Here is a 22906-nt window from a genome sequence, read left to right as displayed (position 1 = left end):
AAGCCGCAAAAAAATATTGGAATTGACGGAACTAGGGGCGGAATTGGCAGAATAGTAATTTTGGAATTGGAGACGGAAGTGAGGTGACGAGAACTGACGCAGCCGAAGCCAGATTTTGAATCGTTTGAACTGAGGTAGAAGCCAACAGAATCAGATGTGGAACAGTTTTAACTGAGAGTTTGAAGCTGGGGAAGCAAAATTGAATACCACTTTATAAATAAAATTGAAAAAAAGTCTTAGGAACGATGATGGGTCGCCAGAAGGTCAGTCATATTGTTGTTCGATTGCTTGAAATGACATAATACATCACGGAGGTTGGCTTGTGAAGATACGAACCAATGGATTTAAGGCATAATTTTTATTAAGAATAAATTTGGAAAATGTCTTAGGAATGATAATAGGTATCATAGGAATTCCAGGAGCCAGCCATGTATTTGCATAGTGGCGTGGATTGCCATGGAGGGCATCATATTGAGGTGTGGCTTGTAAAAACACGAATCAATGGGCAATAAGCATAACTATATTAGGAAAATATCTAGAGCATGTATTAGGAATGATAATGCGTGTCATATGGTTGTCAAAAGGGCAGTCAAACATTACCACGGTGACGTGAATCACTTTTGAGGCCGTCACGCTGAGGGATGGGGGAGGGTGCCATGTGCTATCCTTAGTGTGACAGGGTGACGTGAATTGCTTGGACTAACATGTTTCAGAGCTTAAAATTAAGGTGGGAGGTAAAAATAATTTTTCAGTGGGGGGGAGGGTTGGACTGAAATCTATTTCTGTGATTTTATGGTTCTTTTTCTTATATTTTATCCTATATCAGGTTTTTTCAATGTTTTGTTTTTTTAGTTTGTCGAGCTTTAACAGCTCTTACCGTGATTTCTTGATTTTATAACGTTTTTCTATTAATAAAACTTTTAGTTACTATAAAAAGTTTGTGTCTTTTTAGATTACTTGTTCCAGGACGAATCTTCAATACGTAATCATTTCCGTAATAGAATATCTAAAACTAATGCTATGTAACATCTACTATGTAACTCAACCTGTGTAGATCACATTAGAAAATTAATAGAATCTTAATAGGCAGGTGCATCTAATAGATCAAAGATCAATACTATTGGGATGCTTTTGCGCTCTCATAAGGAAAGGGAAACCTGCGATCAAATAAATCACTCTATTAAGCGGGACATTCTCAGCGTGAGGATTTGGGTGTTTCATAGAACCTAATTCCCAAATCAATATATCAGAAAGGCTGTCATAGCCCAACCAGCTAGTGCTCCATTCTATTGAGAGACTATCCCTTTCAAAACCTAACGTGGACATAAAATCTTTGGAATATAAAGGCTCCCCGTGAGAACTGTCTTGAAAGGAAATGAAATCTGTTAAAGTATTATGTAACATCCCATGTATGCACCGTCTTGCATCGTAACTAAGTGTGTGCACCGTCACTACGTAGGATTCCATACGTACGCTGCGCTTAGTTACAAGCAGGGATCCCTGAAACAAGTCACATTAGAATGCGTCGTCCTTGACATAAGTAAACACACCCTATTGTGTAAGAACTAAAGAAATCTTGAAAAAGAAAAAATGTATCGAAGAAAAATGTCTTGAAATATTTTGAAATGTCTTGAAACAACGCCTTGAAGAAACGTTTCTTAAAAATGTCTTGAAATGTCTTGAAAAGTCTTGAAAAACGTCTTGATGTTGAAATTTGATGCTAAGGCCGCGATGGAATTGGATACTAGAGCTCCGATGTAATTGGCTACTAGGGCCCCACGTTGGAATCGACTGCTAGGACCCTTCGCTGGAATTGATTGCTAGGGCCCCTATAGAATTGGATACTAGGGCACCACCCACGCTTAGGTTAGAGGCCCGATGAAATCGGATGCTAGGGCCCACAGTGTTTTGGTTAGGAGCCCTGATTAAATTTGTTTATAGGGCCTCCAATGGAATTGCATGCTAGCCTCATCCTCCCCCCAATGAAATTTTATGCTAGAGCCAACCCAGTGGTTAGTTTAGATTAGGGTACCCCCTGGTAAAATTGGATCCTAGGGGTCCCGTTGGAATTAATCGTTAAAGTCCGGCTTCTTGAAGATCCCCCAATGCCGGGCCCTTAAGATTGGTCCAACCTTGTTGTCGTAGATTTATTAAGAATCAGAGAAACTACTAGGTAAGAACAAAAGAATTCCTGAAGAAAAATCGTATTGAGGAAAGATGGCTTGGAAAAACGTCTTGAAAATTGCTGTAAGAAAATATCTTAAAAAATATGTTGAATTGTTTTGAAATGCCTTGAAAAATATCTTGATCAAAAATGTGTTAAGTAAACACATTGAGCCTTGGCTAGTAGACTCTACATTTCCCTCTCACGTAACAACCCTATTACGTAAAAACCCTATTGCGTAACAACTAAAAGTAAACAAGCCCTATTACATAACAGCTTTCCCTGGCGGTCTAACAATTTCTATTCCGTATAACCTAAAAGCAAGGACACCCTATTACGTAACAGATTTTTTGGCGCTCTAACGTGTCCTATTACGAAACATGCAAACCCTATTACGTAACACCTAATGTCCATTGGGAAGCAATCACGGTAATCCTGGATAGGGAAGCCCCTGAAGGTCGTTTAAAGAACTAAAGTAACTATTTTGTATCGACCAGAGATATCCTCATTTGGCAGTGACCCTGAATATTTTTTAAAGACTCTCTGTTATATAACAACCATGGTAATACTGGAGTAAGGAAGCCCGGAAAATCATTGGAGTTTTAAAAGGAAACTATTTGGTAACTAACACATGCATCTCTTAGAGAATTAAAAACACCTGCGTCTTGAGGGAATCGCCGTTCAACTTCAATCATTAAAGGAAGAAAGGAATAGCGGGTATGGGTCCGTTTAAAATTATTGAGGCGTCACTACTTTTTTCAATTAATTTTTATATTATTCTATAAACACTTTGAAATTTAGAAATCTTTAGAAGGCAAAGCAATGTCAAGTATTTTTCATTTACAACTCTACAACTGTCAACTGAGACTATTTAAAACTTCCGTAATGTGTATCCCCAAGAGAAAATTTTCCAGTTCACTTATATATACTCTTAATCAGATAAAGGAAATAGAGCCAAGTTTTAATTTTAATTAAAACGAAGTAAGGCTCCAGGAACATACATGAAAAGCTTATTTTAGGCTAGCCCTTCTTACGAAGGATGAAACAAGAGTTTATGCTACATTCAAGAGGTAAGAGGCTGAGCATATCATGTTTATTTGAGACTTATAGTTAATAATTGTCGTTATACGAAATTATAGGCTGTAGCAGCTTTTTTTAACAGGCATTTCTGATGAAATAACCCATTTGTTAGATTCAAAGCATCGTTATTAGAGCCCTAGCAATTTTGTTCAAAATACTAGGTTTATTGATGCTTTTATGTAACTTCTATATGTTTTGAATCTTATGGTTATTTAGCAGTTAAGGCAAAATTAGTCTCAAAAATATTTCCAACGAACTTTCATACAGCAGGAGTTTGTGTCTTGAGGCTCATAGGATTATTAGAACTTAAAAGTACCCATTACCCTTTCTTGAATAGTAGTCTTGAGTTGTACCATTATTTGCTAAACCAGCACAGCAATTCAACCAGACAACCTCAACGTTACATGGTTACAAGACATGACAACCTGCACTGAGTACTTAAAAATAGATCCAAATAAATGGGTTTTTACGACACTTGGTATTAACCAAGTGTCATATAGCGATCGCAAATTCTGTCGGTGTGTCGGTCGGTCTGTTGGTCTGTCTATCCCGGTTTGCTAGTTTAGGCACTTCCAGATAAGTTAGGACGATGAAATTTGGCAGGCGTATCAGGGACCACACCAGATTAAATTTAAAATAGTCGTTCCCCGATTTAACCATCTGGGGGGGGGGGGGTGTGGAGGGACGGTTAATTCGGAAAAATTGGAAAAAATGAGGTATTTTTAACTTACGAACGGGTGATAGGATCTTTATGAAATCTGATATTTAGAAGTATATCGTGTATCGCAGCTGTTATTTTTAATCCCGACCGGATCCGGTGACACTGGGTGGAGTTGGAGGGGGAAACCGAAAATCTTGAAAACGCTTAGAGTGGAGGGATCGGGATGAAACTTGGTGAAAAAACTAAGCACAAGTTCTAGATACGTGATTAACATAACCAGAACGGATCCGCTATCTTTGGGGGAGATGGGGGGAAGGTTAATTCTGAAAAATTAGAAAAAATGAGGTATTTTTAACTTACGAAGAAGTGATCGGATCTTAATGAAATTTCATATTTATAAGGACCTCGTAACTCAGATCTCTTACTTAAAATCCCGACTGATCCAGAGTCATGGGGGGAAGTCGGGGGAGAGACTAGAAATCTTGGAAAATGCTTAGAGTGGAGGGATCAGGATGAAACTTTGTGGGAAAAATAAGCACAAGTCAAAGATACGCTAATGACACAATAAGACCAGATCCGCTCACTTTGGAGGAGTTTGGGGGAGGTGGGGGGTAATTGAGAAAAATGAGAAAATATGATGCATTTGTAATTTACGATCGGGTCATCAGACCTTAATGAAATTTGATATTTAGAAGGAAATTGTGCTTCCGAACTCATATTTTAAATGAAGGCCAAATCCTTTGACATTGGGGGGAGTTGGAAGGAAAAACTGGAAATCTTGGAAAACGTGAAAATTGAGGTTTGTTTATCTTACGAATGGGTGATAGGATCTTAACGAAAACTTGATGTATATAAAGATATTATGTCTCAGGTGCTACATTTTCATATCGGATCCGGGGACATAGGGGGCTGGAGAGGGGAAAGAAAAATCTTGGAAACCGGAAATCTTGGAAAACACTTAGAGTTGAGAGATCAGGATGAAACTTGATGGGAAGAATAAGTACAAGTTTCAGATACATGATTGACATAATTGGAACGGATCTGCTCTCTTTGGGGGAGCTGGGGGGTGTTAATTCGGAAAAATTAGAAAAATTGAGGTATTTTTAACTTAAGAACGGGTGACCAGATCTTAATAAAACTTGATACTTAGAAGGAACTCATGTCTCAGAGCTATTATTTTAAATTCCGACCAGATCTGGTGACACTGGGGTGAGTTGAAGGGGGAAACCATAAATCTTGGAAAACACTCAGAGTGGAGAGATTGGGATGAAACTTGGTGGCTAGAATAAGCAAATATCGTAGATAAGTGATTGACGTAACCGGACTGGATCTGCTCTCTTTGAGGGAATTAGGGGGTTCCAGTGCTTTGGCGAGTTTAGTGCTTCTGGATGTGCTAGGGCGATGAAAATTGGTAGGCATGTCAGACCTGCCCAAATTGACTTGATAAAGTTGTTTTCCCCGACTTGACCATCTGGGGGGGGGGGGTTGAAAGGAGAGTAAAAATCAGAAAAAATATGATATTTTTAACTTACGAGGGTGTGATCGGATCTTAATGAATTTTGATATTCAGAAGGACCTTTTGTCTCAAAGTTCTTAATTTAAATCCCGACCGGCATTAATGACCTCGTCAGAAGTGCCATATGAGCTATTAGCTCTTGTTTTTAGACTCTTTACTTGCAATTAGATTAGTCTTACAAATGGCTTCATATCTGAAAACCAGTGGGATGATTCGTTCAATATGAAATTCAAAAGACGTAACAATAGATAAAAAAAAAACGTTTGGTAATTGCACTAAGATAAAAGTCATGTAATGAGCTAACAAACAGAGTTGCCAGATAAAGATTTTCGCAATTTGGGTGCTTTTTGAGGTGGTTGTGCATTGATTCTTCAAATCGGCGCTTTTATTGGGGGGGGGGATTGTTCATTCGGAGCATTTTCATTAGAAAAATGGCACTTATGGCACATTTTCACTTCTATAGTGAGGCAACTTTAATAGAGACTTCCAATAGCACTGCTAACGATCAATATGCATTAACTGGTCCTACGATGTGCTCTTTCTTTATGTGTTTACTAGTACTTGTCTGCATTTTAGTACCCTTTAGTATGGTAAATATAATTTTTATGCATCAGACAACCAGGTTTTTACTATTTAAAAATAATTGAATATTTCAGCATAAAAAGGATATGCTTTATTGGAGTATAATTTGACATCTAGATTTAATAAATAAAAGAGCAGCATCGTTGAAGCTAAATCAAGGGCTGTAGTCCCTTCAGTCCGAAGGTTTAAATGTCTTGTAACCGTATTTATAATCTCCAAGTGATGTTTTATTAAAATGTTGGTTTTCGAATCACATTTTTATATGGAATCCGCTCTTACTCAAGCAAAGTCATGGCTGATCACAGAAGGGAAGACTAGTCAGCCCCTCTCCCTTCCTAAAAAAAAAGTGTATGAGATTATTTAATATATAGTAAAATGGTGACAACCAGTAAAAAAATATTTCCATGCCGTTACCCACCCCACTCCTCCATAGAAAAAGTATTGTAGGACCATCATCCTCTCCACCATCAGGAAAATATTCCGCACATGTCCACGCCTCAGGTCTAGTTTTTATTACATGAAGAGACAGACATAAACTTTTGTTAGTCACAAGTTGGGACTCACCACTTGATTGAGTTTTATTAATAAACCTAAAAATCATGTTATAATCATTTTGATTCTATTTTTGTAAATATTACTTGACTAATACCTTTTCGACAAAACAAGTAGAAAAGATCATTCTATAGAGAAAACTAAAATTGACTGTTTTGTTGAAAGGATGGCTGAATAAACAATTTTATCAGTAGACTATAAGAAATCGATTGGATGCTGAGAAGTGACAGCGCCATGGCAACAGAAAACTTCCAATTTGAGGAGAAAAGTTGACTTGGCCTTCGATCCTACAGATTTCCCTGGAAGACCTCGAAAGAGCTTAATCAGCCAACTGTCTTCTTTTGGAGAGAAAAATGAGGAAATCTTTGTAATAATTACTTTTCCCCCATCTCATGGAGAATGTCCGAAGGCAAACAAGAACATGCTTATTTTTATTTGTCTCTTTTTAGCGTGCTTATGACAGATAGTTATGGCAAAGAAAAACAATCTCCAACAAAGCAAAAGTTACATCCGATTAAACAAAGAAAAGGGAGAAATATTGTTAACACGTAATAAACCTTACCAAAAATTTTTTAACTGGAAAATATCATACTGTTCTTAATATAGATTTTTACCACTTACAATCTAGATATGTTTTCCTACAAAAGCTCTAGGGTGAAAATCACTGTAGTTTGAAAATTCGAGTAGCCCCCTATTTATATGCAATGGATATTAGAAATAGTTTGTAAGCCGTATGAGGGGAGTACTTATACTGCTAAAAAAGTTTCCTATAGTGTGACTTTCACTGTTCCTCCTTCTAACGAAATAAAATTGTCTAGCTGTCAATGACTCCTTGAAACCAACTTATGCCTATACATTGAAAACCGTGAGGGTTTTTGTTATTGAAAGTCGAAAAGATCCTCAGATGCCTTAAAAAGAGCTTAGTTACTCTCATTCGAAGGGACGAGGGACATGTCACGAACTCTAAAAGGACATACATTAGAGATCAAATTTTAGTTATCATCAAGTTTGGTTGCGACCCAAAAATCCATTTTGATAAAAATTTCGAATTTTTGTTCCTCCCACAGAGGCAAGATTTGTCCCGCATATTCAAGTAATACTACTTTTACTTTTCAGCAAGTTCGATCCAGTTAAAGGAATTTTATATGATAGATATTCTGATAAAAAAGATTTACGAACCCCTTCCTTTTCAGAGGTCGGTTTAGGTCAGGGTTCCATAAAAAAGACTAAAAGTGGAAATCAGCTCTTAGTTTTTACCCAAGTTTTGGTGATCTTTGACGACCTGTTGAGGTCGGACATAATTAGCATACCGACCTATTGAGGTTGGACATAATTAGCATACTAACTCTTGTTTCTTGCCACTAGTGGTTGAGGTCTGGCAGCTTTTTCAGGTAGATGTCCTTACAGCAAGAATTTAGGGATTTCTACAGAAGTTACATTGTGTCTATGCACCCACAAGACAAAACTACTATTCAAAAAAAAAATTTCACACTCAGTTTGGCTGGAATTTACAGCACGTGCATGATATACAGAGGATAAAATCAAAAACAATATCCTGCTGTAAGTTTGATGGCAGTCAGACAGATGGCAGCACAAAAAAAGAAATGAACAACGGAAGCAGAAGTTGTCATCTTCTCATTTTGATTATTGTAGTGACCTTCTTTTCTTTAAGTCAATATTTGAAAAATGAATTAATGTCATTTATGCGACTAAAATATAGATTTCTCACTTTTCTAGAGAAGTAAGGTCACATCGGTAACCATCAATTCACTTGAGTGAGGATTTAAAAGCCTAGTGCTCTTTTGAAGCAGCAAAGAAATCAAGCTAAAAAATTGCGATATTTGAGAATTTTGACCTGTAAACAAATATTTTGGCCTACAGGACAAAATACTATCGAACAGAAATCAGAAAACTGTTTAGAAGGTAATTTACAGAGTTTCAAAGGTCATACTGATATGCAGTATTCCAGTTGTCTCTGAACATAAAACCTTAAAAACAACCGCAAAAAAGAACCATTATTATAGACTCTCCTCTTATGGCGGAAACGAAACTTTATTCTGGAAAATTATAGTTTATTTCGAAAACCAAAGCCAATGCATGAACTCTTTGTCTCGAAGCATTATTCTGCAAATGCTTTTTTTTTCCAATGATTTAAGAACGACTGCCCCAAAAACAAGGGGGAATTGAAATGAAGTGCAAATTTGTTTTACAATTCCTGAAGATTGGAAGAGCTTATCCAGGGGTCTTTGTTTATAAAAATACAAATTTCGGCTGAAATGATTTATGAGGAAATCGGCTACACGTTTGTTTCACTTGTAAATACTTTTACCATAAAACTAAAAACTTTAGCATATAAGAAGAGCTGGTGGTTGAGTTCCTCTTATGCAGGGAATAAATTTCTATTCGTTTTAAGTTTTAATGTCACTCTTTAAATTCACTCAGAAAAAAAATTAATTTAACTTCCCTGGAACCCTACACTTTGATAAATGAATGAAAGATAAGTGACACTCTTGTTCTATATAATTGTCTGTGATATATACAAGCTAGGATAGAAGTGTAAACAGTTTCAGTAACTGTTTAAACTAGAAAAAGCCACAGGAATGTTTATTATGGTGGTGAAAAGTATTTGACTGTATTTTTTATGGCAGCGAAACGGTTATCAAATTGTTCGTGGTAACGAACTGTAAGTAAGGAGTGACCCGGCTCAATACTTTAGTAACCGAAACTCTAAAAAACGGAATTTTGATACCAATAGATACAGCAAAAGAATTGTATTTTTATGCTAATTTTAGATATATAAGTTTTATCAAGTTTATTCCTACCCATCAATAGGCATGAGCCTGAGAAAATTTGCCTTATTTTTGAAAAAAGAGGAAAACACCCCCTAAAAGTCATAGAATTTTAATGAAAATCACACCATCAGATTCAGCGTATCAGAGAACCCTGCTGTAAGGGTGTCGAGCTCCTATCTGAACAAATGTGGAATTTTTTTTTTGCCAGAAGAACGATCAAGGATGCGTGTTTATTTGTTTTTTTTTATTGTTTTTTTTTCCAGGCTTGATCGTATCGACCAATTGGTCCTAGAATTTTGCGAGAGGGCTCATTCTAACAGAAATAAAAATTTCTAGTGCCCTTTTTTAAGTCACCGAAAAATTGAAAGGCAACAAAGCCCCCTATTATTATTTTCCAAAAGTCACCAGATTAAAAATTTCGATACAGCCATTTTGTTCAAAATAGTCGAAATACTTAATAATTAAGTGTTTGAGGACGACTTAATCCCCCACAGTTCCCTAGGGAAGGGTTGCAAGTTATGAACTTTACCTGTTGTTTACATTTAGTATTGGTTATTGCTAAATAGATAGACGTTATCAGGGGGGACTTTATCTGGAGGGGGGGGGGGCGTCAGGGGAATTAAGTTGCGTGGGAGGGTCTTTCCATGGACGAGTTTTTCATGGGGTATGATAATTTCTATGAACGAGATGCTGGATATCTTAGCATTATTTAAAAAACGATAAGAAATTAGATTAGAAAGAAAGTATTTTAAATTGAAATTAAGTGGTAATATTAAAACTTAAAACGAGCAGAAATCATTACGTATATGAGGGGGTTCGTCTCCTCGTAACACCTTGCTGCTCGCTCTACAAGATTTTTAGTAATTTCAAAAGAGGTATTTATTCTAATTAAACTGCCTTTGTGATTCAGGGTTCATTTTCAAAGAATGTGAACAAAATTTGAACTTTAGCGTAAAGAGCGAGGTATTGATGAAGGGGTTGAACCCCGTCGTATTACATATATGACGAAGTTCATCACCTCGTCAATACTTCACTCTTTACGCTAAAGTTTAATTTTTGTGAAATAATGGCCGATATCAGCAGTAACTTGTTGGTGCTATTTTCCGGCCAATCTTAGCGTTTAATTTTACCTTAAGCAGGTTCATAACTAGAATTTTTATGTGATAATAAACCAAAGATATTTTATGTCTTCGGCTTGCAGTTGCTATTAAATAAAGAAATTTTTTTCCAACTGCAAGTAAGGAGTAACATTAAAAGTTAAAACGAATAGAAATTATCACGTTACGCATATCTTTAACAGATCTTTTCTTTCATTCATTTTAGTCGTTTGAGAATTGCTAAACTTGTGACTCTCATTTTCATGAAAATATTTTCCAGCTCTTTTGGCCGTTTTGTTACTATGCCTTGCAAAATTAGCTCCGCAATTCTTGCTAATTTAAGTCACGTTGGAGAATCTTTCCATGGAGAAATTTCTCGTGGGGGAAGGGAATATTCCAAGGAGGGGGAGCTTGATTTCCCGACAATATTTAAAAAACGATTAGTAGTTAAATCAAAAACAAGTTTTTTTCAACTAAAAGCATGAAGCAGAACATTAAAACTTAAAACGAAAATAAAATATTTCGTATATGAAAGGGGCTATCCCCTCCTCAACGCCCCACTCTTTACGGAAAAGTTTCTTATTGCCTTATAAAGTAGAGTTGTGAGAAGGAGTCAAACTTCAGCGCAAAGAGCGGGGCGTTGAGGAGGAGACAACTCCTTTGATGTACAGAATTTTTTTTTTAATATTTATTTAAATATTTAAGTTTTAATGTTGCTCCATACTTTTTATTGAAAAAACTTGTTTTATTTAATTATTTGAAGAAAGAAATATGTAGTATGTAGGATAGTATTTTAGACCACATCACATTTATAGAGAATTGGGATTATCTAAAAAATCAAAAGTGTCTCCTAATGGAATTTAAACCTTGGAAATCCAAAAGCCAGAATGTTAAACAATGCATTTTTCAGGTGAGCGAAAAAAAATTTAGATGAATTTAAGTTGGATCTTTTAAATGTTATTAGTATGCAAATGTTTGTAAAAGAAACGTCTGCTTATTTATCCAAGATATGAAAACAAAATTTACATATCGACAGACCAATTTTCTTGTGAGTAAGAAATGTGAACACAGCTTATTCTGAATAATAGCACAGGAACCACTGATGCTTCTAAAACTTTTAAGTACCAGAGAAACCCATCAAAATAAGAGAAAATGGGTGAAACAAGTCAGTGTAAATCGTTGTCAAATTTTGTGTAGCATTGTTTGATGTATCACAACATATTTTAAGAGCTTTGGTCGGCGCAGCAGTACTCCAGGAAAAGAAAAGCATTTTTTAAAACCTTAAAAAACAGAGATTGGGATCTATTATTATCAAAGTTTTATAGATAAAAGGGATTACAAGAATGAAAACGTGTTCAACTTTTAAATTTCTTGGCTTTTTACTCATTATTCGTGACAAGCTGACACAATTTTCACTAGACTGTGAAAATATAACAAATATACAAAAAAGCCAGCGGTGAGTTACATTGGTCTTTTACAACTGGTACTTTTTTGCCGCTAAACCCAGTATTGTCAAGAATAACCCGCGTAACACAGATAAAGATACAGAATACACCCCCGTTCCTTAATACAGATACACAGCTTTACCAAGTTAAGCTAATAGGCTATGATTTAGCGGCTAAAACAATTTTGGAGCTTAGGGCTATTTCAAATTAACATGGGTGGCTATCAGAAGACGACTACCCTGAGAGCTAGAAAATAGTTCGTTTCCGTTTGTAGCCTGATCGGACAAAGTTCTGACAAACAATCTAGCATCAGAGGTGTCAATTGGGAGGGAGACATTTTTTACGTATATTTTTTGTCCTCTCCCATACAGAATGGACCCGAAGTGATTTTTCTTACAGCATTTGGCACATAAAAAGCACCCGATAAGCTATTCTCGTACCTGATTTTGTCATTCAGTCTTATGTATTTATTGCACAGTGACTTGGAAGACGCAACAGATTGCAAATCTCTTCGCAAGTGTTCTTTTCTAGCCATACGCTGATTACTAAAAAGCAGGGCCTAAACTAAAGTTTAATGGAATCGTATCTTATTAAGAAAAGAATAAGCATTAACAATTATAGATATACAAATTTAAGAATTTTTATCAGTAAATCTGTTCAGCCGTTGGCATGACTAAAATATTAGCATCTAGATATTCTATTTTCTAGGCTTAGTAACGTCAGACATTAATTTGACAAAGCAAACGTTATCAATTATTAACCTAAACAAAGAATATATCGATGAATAAAAATACTTACAATACAAGAGGACTCATGGATTCTTCCATGCTTGGGCCTGATAAACGACCTAAAAATTGAAAGAAACCTTATTTACTATTGGACAATAGGTTAGTTGGTATAAAAAACAATGAAGTATGGGTGTTCCATATTGGTTATTTCCAAGATAAATTAGCTTTTTTCCACAAAATTAGGTTTTCAAAGAAAAGTGAAGAGCAAAAATAGTAGAGTCGGATAATTTTTGAATCGTAAAACAGCCGTGAATCATCATCAGTAAATAAATGTACTCCAGAAAGAATTGAAATTGTAATAAATAACTGAGTAAAACTCAAACGAGCAGAAATCAACATGCCTTTTGAAGACTAGAATATAATTTGGTCTTTGCTGAAAATTAACACATTTTAAATGTTTTAACTATTCTTTACTTTAATAAATAAACAATTATTAAGACATTAAGGAATAAATATCAGTAAATGTATGTTAAACTTTCAATCCACATTGATTTGTTTTCTTTTCTTTTTCAGTTAAGTGCAAATTATGTTCATGTCTTCAGAAGGCATTGGTGCGTCAGCTTTACTCATGGTCATCTTTGCTTGTTTAGAGTTTGACTCGGTTTAATTTTTGTAATTTCTGTTCGGTTTGGATTTTTAATGGTGTATTTGTGGTAGTCTTACATTTAAAAAATTATTTAACTTTATTTCAGCTTATTTTTAGTTTAATCTAGCTCTTTACTGTTCTTTGAAAAATTTATTTTGTTGAAACAGTTTTTAGTTAATTTTTATTAGTTTTGTATTGAAATAGTCTTTTTCATGGAAAAATAAAAGAATGTCTTAAACCTTTTGTTTTTTTTCACAGGAATACATACTTTGGCTTGCTATTTATATGTTAGAGATGATTTTTAAACAATTTTTAACGATATTTGAAAATTTGAATTCACATAGTATTGTTTGCATTAGTTTTATACCTTCTCAAATTGACCTGAGAATAAAAACATGATACCATTTACAAAACATTGCATCTAATCTCTTTAAAAGTGAGACTGGGCTCACTTACACGCCTTTGATTAAGTTAAATTGTAAGAGCAGAAGTAGTAATAGCATTAACCCGGAAAGTTTCAACTTAACATCTCAGTCGTCCCTGGGATTTTGCTGAGATGTCTTATTCGCAACCAGACTACCCATGGTACGTTTTGATTTTAAAGCAACATTTAGTTTAAATTTTAATTGGCAAACTATATAACTGTGGGGAGGATTGGTATACCCAATATCCCTAAAGACTTAATTACTGGACAGTTCAACTATGCTTAACAAAATGGCTAATTCAAAATTTTGATTTAATATGTTTAGAGAATTAATAGGCTTGAGAGGAAAGCTTTTTGCCCTTCAATTACTTTTGACTTTTAAAAAGATGTTAGAGCTTTTGATTTCAAATCGAACGAGCTCTTTGAAAGCTACGCTGCGTATGTTATCGGTTAAAAACTTTTGAAAACCTGCATGCAAGTATTTTTTTAGTTTAATTGAAACTTCCCCTAAATGTTCCATAAAAGATTCATCTTAATACCGTTATCATCATTAGTTACAGCAATCTTAGCAGTGGCGTTAATAGCATACACATAGTGCCCTCTAGTTAGTTTAAAATCCACCGCAGCTTACCCTGAAAGGTTCAACTTAACAATGTACGTTGTTTTTGAGACATCGTTGTTTCATCCTTTTTACAAACTAAACACTCATAGTTCGTTTTGATTTATTTCATCATCTGCTTAAATATTTTTTTTGAAAACTTCACTTTAGTACTCTTTAGCTTGCATAGTAGCAATAGTTGTAGTGGGTGAAAGTAGATGGCACAACTTTCGGACGTATAGAAAAAAAAGATCTTTTTTGAATTTCTGACTTTTTTACTTTTTATTCTTAGGTGACACTGTAAGAATAATTTTAAACTACGGACTGAAGCTTATTACAAAATTAAATAGTATTACCTAGATGAGTGTGTTTGTTACATTCTCAACCCCTCGCTCTCTATGCAATTTCTTTTTATTACTTTTAAAAAAGTTACGTATTGTTCAAATTAAACGAACCTTGTTTTTCAGGAATCGTTAAGAATTCAGAAAGAATTGGGACAAAATCAAACTTTAGGGTATAGACCCAGGTGTTGAGGAATGGGCAGCCCCCCCTCACAAACATAACAATTTTTGTTCTTTTTAGTTTTAATGTTGCTTCTTACTTTAGGTTGAAAAATCTTGTTGAAAAATTTATTTTATTGAAAAAGTTCTTAGTTAACTTCTGTTCGTTTTTATTGACATAGTCTTTTTCATGGAAAAACAGAACAAAACTTTAATCCTTTCTTTTTTTTCCAAAAAAAATCCATTGTTTGGCTAGCTATTTGTGCTTAGAGAGAATTTTTAAACAATTTTTAGCAACATCTGAATCTGAACGCACATAGTATTGTTTAGTTCAGTTTTATACCTCCTCAAGTTGACCTCAAAATAAAACGTGATCTCTCTAAGAACCTAACTTAAACTTTTTTGGTTTACTTTAATTGTGAGAGCAAAAGTATTATTAGCCTTAGTCCAGAGAATTTCATCTTCATACTCAGTCTTCCTTGGGATGTTTCTGAGACGTTATTTTTGCAACCAGGATGCACACAGTGCGTTTAGTTTTGAAGCAACATTTAGTTTTAAAGTATAATGGGCAAACTAAATAACTGTAGGGGGTTTAGATACCCAATATCTCTAGAGACATATTTACTGGACAGTTCAAATATGCTGAACAAAATGGCTGTCTCAAAATTTTGATTGGATATGTGAAGAATTAATAGGCTTGGGAGCAAAGCTGCTTGATCTCCATTCACTTTTGACTTTTAAAAACATGCTGGAGCCTTATATTTACAATAGTATGAACTCTTTAAAAATTTCTACTATATTGCTATGTATGATAGCGCTATGCTGCGTATGACATTGCTTAAACTTTTTGAAAACCTGCATACATATAATTTTTTTTTAGTTTAATTGTAACTTCCCTTAAACGTTCCTTAAAATATTCACCTTAATACCCTTAGCACCATTGGTTACAGTAATTTTAGCAGCAGTATTAACAGTATACACATAATGCCCTTTGGCTAGTTCATAATCCAACACAACTTACCCTGAAAGTTCAAACTTAATAACATAAACTGTTCTTGAGATAGTGTTGTGTCACCCTTTTGACAAACTAAATTTTGATGGTATATATTTGAAGATTTTGTAGGCTTGGGAGGAGAGCTGCTTGCTCTCCATTCACTTTTGACTTTTAAAAAGGTGCTGGGACCTTTATATTTACAATAGAATGACCTCAGCCCACCCACTTTTATTTCTAGGTCATGGGCAGGTGAAAATTATCCTTTTCGGCTCTTGGGAAGAGTTACACGTTGCCTTCTAAAATTTTATACTTGTTTTTACATCTGGCAGGAGGTCCATACTTTTTGTAAAATCTGCAGAGATTAGACCCTTACCACATTTTTCGCAGTTACTGAGCTGGGGGGTAGAGGAAAAAAAACAAAACAAAAAACCATGAAACCAAATTAATGCACCAGCACCATAATACTCTAATGTTTTTCTTTTCTCATTAGGTGCTTAACTTTCATGACTCGTATTTTCAGTCAAAATATTTCCACAGCTTCTTTTTAGGGGAAGGGAGGAGGGAAGGGTTGGATTTGTTTGAAAAATTGCAGAAGTCTTGATTTTGGTTAGGGAACACTATATGTACGTGGGATGGTCATGAATCCCACATATATATTTATTTTGCTTTTGCAACAAACTCTCCCCATTGGTTGACATGAAAGTCTCTTATAAGTTGAAACGTAAGTAAAAATGTTTGTATGTTGCCTAAAGAAGATAAGCAAAAGTCTGAAATAGTTACCCTGTTTGTCTCCAAAAAAATGTCTGAACTGGAAGTGGAACAAAGAATTCTCCAGGTAAGGAATCTTTACGTCGCTCTTGGACCATCTTGAGTGTTCCCTGATGAAAAAAAATCTTGATTGCATATTTGTGAAGCTAAAACTTAAAGTTTAGACGCAATGGTGAGGGGGGTTTCAACCCCTCCTACCCATTTAGTCCTCACAACAAAGTTTAATCTTAGCAGCACAATACTTCGTAAATGAAGTCACTCCTGGAAAGTATGAACACCTAACATATTTTTGACAGGGGTCTAAATTACCAAGATAAACTTTTAAGTTCAAAATCAAATGAATGAGATCTTTTCAAACCTTTCTAGTAAGTAAATTCAGTGACTATCCACCCAGAAGCTGGTGTGTATTTCAGCTATACTGTATAAAAGGTAGTAACAATGTTTTTACAACCTGTTTGACAGAGTTCTATTATTTGTAGACTGTATATACACTTAAGGTCCAATGCACACCATTTCTCAAGATAAACTCTGAAAAGACGAGGAAATCCATATAGATTTCCGATTGTTCTAAGTCGATTGGTTAAATTTTCTTTGTAATGATAAACATATATATATATATATATGTATATATATATATATATATATATATATATATATATATATATATATATATATATATATATATATATATATATATATATATATATATATATATATATATTAGTACTGGGAACCCGGCAGGCTTCTGTGCATTTTCTTTGTCGCTTGTCTTCTAACTGCAGACGTGAGCCTGTTCTTTATGTCACGAAGGCAATACAGGTTCATTACAACTAACCTAGGAAAAATAATTCTCAGTCCTGACCTATTTAGATCATTCCTGTGACCTGAAATTCCCATGACGTAATATATACTATAATTATTAATCGTTTTAGTTAGTTTAAAAAAAAAGAAATATCACTTTAACAATACAACATTTGTTGGTAGTTGTCAGGGCTTCCTTACACACTTCAATATATGTTCTTCGTTCATTTTCAGGAGGTAGCAGAACTTTTAAGCTACGTTGTCTTTTCACACGAGAAAATGCAACGTATGAGATTCTATGATTAATAACTGCAGTACTCAGGTCGACGTCAACAAATTCACAAGTTTGCCCATACGACTTATGCACAGTCATGGCAAATGCGGCCGGCGGTACCAATACGGCTCTTCAAACTCACTCCCGTTCTCTTCAGGTTCAGGTTCATTTTAATAAATGAACCTGAACCTGACATTACACAAATATAACTGAATCAGCCCCCTTTATCTATTGTCTTTTTCGTACCCTAGTACATGGATTAAATATCATAAGTTTTCACATTTAGCGACGCTAGGCACTTAATAGAAGGCAAGTCAGTGGAAAGTCGATAATTCTGTTGCAGTGGTCAGCAAATATACGTGACAGTTTGTCTATTTTTTTTTGACAAATCTCAAAAACACCGTACCGTCGTGAAATGTAACTATTACGAATCCAAATTGGGATACTAAGAAAATACTTGCAGAACCTAAAGAGCAGCGATCGGATTTGCTTTTTATCAGATGCAGAGAATAATTTCCAAACAGGTGTCAAAAACAACACATTTGATGCAAAAAACGCATTATATAGCCGACCAAGGGTTCTTTAATTAAACCTGCCCTTTACCCTGGCGAGAAGACCATAAAATTTTCTTAGTTTTTCTTTTTCTACGAAGCAATTACAAGCTGCCTAGTAGATCTAATTAAAGTTCCAACTGGAAGACCAAAATACCTAAATGAACTGGAAGATGAGATTGTGGCGGGACCGACTTCGATTGTGTCATTGGAGGTGATCTCCAGTCCAAAGACAAGAAATTCTGTTTTGGAAGTGGCAACTTAAAGACTGATTTCTTTCGGTCCGGAGCAAACAGCGGTAACAGCGTTTTGGAGTTCCACAAGATTATCAGCCAAGAGAATAATGTCATCGGCATAAGACAAGTGACTTTCGTCAATATGTGGCTCAATTGAGTATCGTAGAATCTGTCGAGTAACTTCTTTTATAGAGATATTAAATATTACCGGATAAGAACAGGACCTGGCTTAACACCACGGTGTACACGAATACGATTACTAACAGTACCTTGCCAACGAATCCGGATTGAATCCCAGTACAAATCTACAAAGATTCCGTAAATAACGCAACTGTTCATTACAAGTCATTGTGACCCTTCAAAGTTCTATGTGTTCCCTGTCGATCTCTCTATTTTCTCTAGGAAGTAGTAGCAAACAACTCTCACCCATTTGGGAGGTTGTTACATAGAATAAAAATTAATATACATACAAGCTTTCCACTTGCCGAGTGCCGAGGTCTGTACTGGAATCGGCCTCATAATTTTGTTTTCTTGACTGGGAAATTGACTTTTCTGGCTAGTAAAAAATGATCTAAAAATGTCACAACTTTTGGGAATAATTTGTGTTTTTCCCATACTGGTTGTATCTAACATATGCTTACACCAAGGCATCAAGAAGAGGCTCATATTGTCTGCCGTTACAAGATAAGTGAGAATGAGAATCAACTTAGACATGCCTGTTGTACAGCAATGACAGGGCCTGGCCTCGAAATTGACTATATAGTTTATTTTCTTCTTAAAACTGGGAAACTGACATTTCTGGACAAAAACTGAATCTAACTAGGTCACAACTTTCAGAAACAATTTGAATTTTCCCCAGGGTGGCTGTATCGAATCGGTGGTGACGTCAAGACACTAATGACAGACCCAAATTGTCTGTGATTGGAAGACAAGTAGACACTGAGAATCCGCACATAGAAGCGTGCCACGTGCCGAGGCCTGGGGCCCGTTGACAAATTCTGATGCTTTGAAATGGACATAATAGTAGTTTAAGAAACTTGTATATCAGAAGAAGGAAACAGGACATTAGGTGATGTAGAATGTATTTACTAAGAGAAGAGAGGAAAGATTGCGTGCATAGGCAGGGAGTAGAGATCATGACAAATAAGGGAGCTGCAAAGTATTTTAAAAGTTGGGAAGGTTGTAGTAATAGAATTCTAGTTCCTCATGTTACTACAATAAAGTCATAGGTATCAGTCATAGTATTATATGACCCTGAAAGACTGACTGATGGAGATACTAGTGACTCAAATTAATTTTACTAATAGCTACAGGAACAAATAGATAGGATCCAAGATAGAAATATGGTATTTTTTAAGGGGTTTTCGTCCCCAAATTCGTAAAAATAGGAAAATATGGTATTTTAGCCTAGGTGAATTTGGTATAAGAAACTAAAATAGTACCTGTTATAAATTGCTGACATGTTGTAGGTGTAACAATGTAATTGCAAAGAATATAGTATTTGGTCATAAAATGGGCTATAAGTGAACATAGTGCTGTTATTTATAATATTAAATAAAAATACAAGCTTCTTCAACCGAAAATAAGGAACAACATTAAAACTTAAGACGAACAGAAATTAATACATATGTTGGGGGTTGCCCCCTCCTCAACACATCACTCTTTACATTAAAGTTTTTTACTACTTTCAAAAAGCTTCTTATTGTTTTAATGAAACGAACTTTTTGTTTCAGGAGTCGTTCTTAAAGAAGTGGGACACACTTCTAGCATTATCGTAAAGAGCAAGGTGCTGAGGAGGGGACAACCCCTCTGATATACGTAAAAATTTCTGTTTGTTTTAAGTATTAATGCTGCTCCTATTTTTCAGTGGAAAGAACTTATTTTTTAATTAAATTCCTAATTGTTTTCTAAATAATACCACGAAAAAATCCCTCCTTCCTACGGGTATATCCTCTAGACAATCCAATTCAAGTTAAAATTTACCCTGGACATTCATTCATGTGTAAAATTGAGTTAGCAAAGAGAAAGCAAGACAAAAGAAGAATTTCGTATAGGAATTCTGACAACCCCAGCGTAAAATTTCCCCTGAAAAATTTAACCTCAGGAAACTTCCCTTCTCATGAAAAATTCTCACTGTTGAAAATGCCCCAGCAGAAAATTCGTCAACCGTACCAGACTAAGGTATGCATACTTCCCAATAACAAATATTATGTGTAAACAATGAGAAGTTTTATAACTTAACTACCTTTCTCCGGAGCTGTGGGGGTTATGTTGTCTCCAAAGTCATTGTTATTTGGCCTTTCAGCTATGTTAAACAAAATGGCTTTCTGAAAATTGTGACCGGACGATGTTTAGAAAAAGGAGCATGGGAGGGTGTCTAGTTGCCCTCAAATTATTTTGGTTGCTGCAAAAGGGCAATATAATTTTCGACTTCTGTAAGATTGAGCCCTCTCTCGCTGTTCTAAGACCACTGGGTCAGTGTGGTGGCCCTAGGGGGATAAAAAAATAAAAGAACAAACGAACAAATGAATAGGTATTCATGATTCTGATTTCATGATCATGATTCTTACAAATAAGACAAAATTCCTCATTTTTGCAGATAAGAGCTTATAACCTTTGCAGTGGGGTTTTCTGATACGCTGAATCTGAGGACGTGATATTCATTAAGAAATAATGACTTTTAGGGGACGTTCTCCCCAATTTTGAAATTCATGCAAATGTTTTTAGGCTCGTAGCCTTTGGGATCGGCCTTTGGAATCAACCTATACATTTTGAATCAGCCCAATAATTCGATTCTTTTGACATATTGACTGGTATCAAAATTCCATTTTTTTAGAGTTTTGGTTACAATTTACGGGGTCGCTCCCTACTTACAGTTCATTACCATGAACTGTTTGACAAGTAAGATCACCATCTTTTTGTTTCTAGGGTTAATCTAAAGCTGAAATTTTAGAAACACTATCGACCTTATAGAAATCTACGATATTGGTAGACTCAAGCATATTATTTTGAGAGATACTTCCCAGGAACAGTTGAATACCGGGCTTGAGAGTCTGAAATTGAGACAAGAAATAGATAAATAAAATTTTAAATTTGATAAAGAGATGGAGTGGATAACTTTAGGAAATAGATTGTGAAGTTGTAGATAGTGTCTTAGGGAGGAAAGTTAGAAACGAAGCTAGGGATTTTAGTGAAAATTCTTCAAGTTTAATAGAGCGAAGATGGGTCTTTAAAAAGAAATGTAGGAGTGAAGGATTACATTGAAATTAGGGGAATGTAACGATGGAGGGTATTTCATTCAAACGTAAATAAATGAGGTTTGAAATGGATATTATGGATAATATTTCTGAAAATCTGGAAGATTTAGTCAGACGGCATAATAGTAAAATATTTTATTGGTTTGTCAAAAAATTAAGAAGGGACAGTCAATCTGTACTTTTCCCAGTGATGATAGGATTGGGATCGCAATTATTTATGAGGAAAGATTTTTAATAGGGATGAGTAAAGTATTTTGAGATTGTTTTATACCGTAAAAAAAGATATTGAACAGAATGAAAGGTTTATGACGCCTTAGAAATGAAAGAAGATTAAAACCCTTTTAGGACCAACATGGAAATATTAGAAAGTGTACAAGGAAAGTCTCAACCCCAAAATCTTACCAGGTTTTCGAAATTTATTTTTACTTTATGATAGATAGACCGACACATATTGTATTAACAGACTAATGACGATAAAGTCTGCCAAGAAGGATGAAACAAACAAAGCAAAAATATATCGTTCAAGTCCTAGAAGCCCAATACCATAAGCCTTAAGGTCATTTTTAGATGTTTCAACGATTTATGTTGAAAATATTGGTTTCATATGAAATACGTTAATTTCAGTGAAAAGGTGTGGAGGGAGAGGCAGGGACTTAATATCAAATTTACTACTGTTGTATCTCTGTATAATATTATTTTTTTCTGTTCATTCAAAAAAATATTCAATATTCCATTCTACACATTACACAACTCAAACTGTGATGATTTTTTCATTTGCCTGCAATAAAGAAGAGGGCAATGTCATTAGCGCTTAAGTATACTGTTAATTAATTACTCACGTCCTTGTTTTTCTAACTATCCGTCCCTTGTCCAACTGATATTCTATCGGACTGATATTCTAACTGATATTCTATCTCAGTGGCAATTCGTCTAGAAAGGGAAGGCGCATTAGGAAGCTGCACATCTCGAGGGAATGATTTTCTCTCATAAGAAAAAATTTCTATAGCAGAGTGTTTCAAGACGAATCATTCATATCGATTAGGCTTGTCAAAAGAGTTTCTGTTGGGATATTTAGAATACTGTTTTTATGGGAATTGTAACTAATATTTAATCGGCCCAATATTTTAAGAAGCTTAAATATGTGGCTCAGAAGCAAAATCCCTTTAATTATGGTTTTATATTTTTCAATAATTTTAGCACCAAAAATCCCGAGTGACTGCAAAAATAATATTTCTAATCA

General features: G+C 35.0%; 1 protein-coding gene across 9 annotated transcripts in view; it reads right to left on the bottom strand.

Moving 5' to 3' along the window:
- The window catches only part of LOC136035321 (protein unc-80 homolog), a 287805-nt gene extending 265244 nt beyond the window's left edge, over nucleotides 1-22561 (bottom strand). For all 9 annotated transcript variants that reach the window (XM_065717033.1, XM_065717036.1, XM_065717037.1 and 6 more), the window contains exons 1-3: nucleotides 22506-22561; nucleotides 16560-16657; nucleotides 12688-12736 (exon numbers count right to left, since the gene is read on the bottom strand). In XM_065717033.1, coding sequence (XP_065573105.1) covers nucleotides 12688-12736; nucleotides 16560-16645 — 135 coding nt within the window. In that variant the 5' untranslated portion in view covers nucleotides 16646-16657; nucleotides 22506-22561. The remainder of the gene's footprint in view (nucleotides 1-12687; nucleotides 12737-16559; nucleotides 16658-22505) is intronic.
- Nucleotides 22562-22906: the final 345 nt, after the last annotated feature.

Source organism: Artemia franciscana, chromosome 14 (genome assembly GCF_032884065.1).
Source record: "Artemia franciscana chromosome 14, ASM3288406v1, whole genome shotgun sequence".
In the NCBI taxonomy this organism is placed as follows: Eukaryota; Metazoa; Arthropoda; class Branchiopoda; order Anostraca; family Artemiidae; genus Artemia; species Artemia franciscana.
This window is presented reverse-complemented; position numbering and strand designations above follow the sequence as displayed.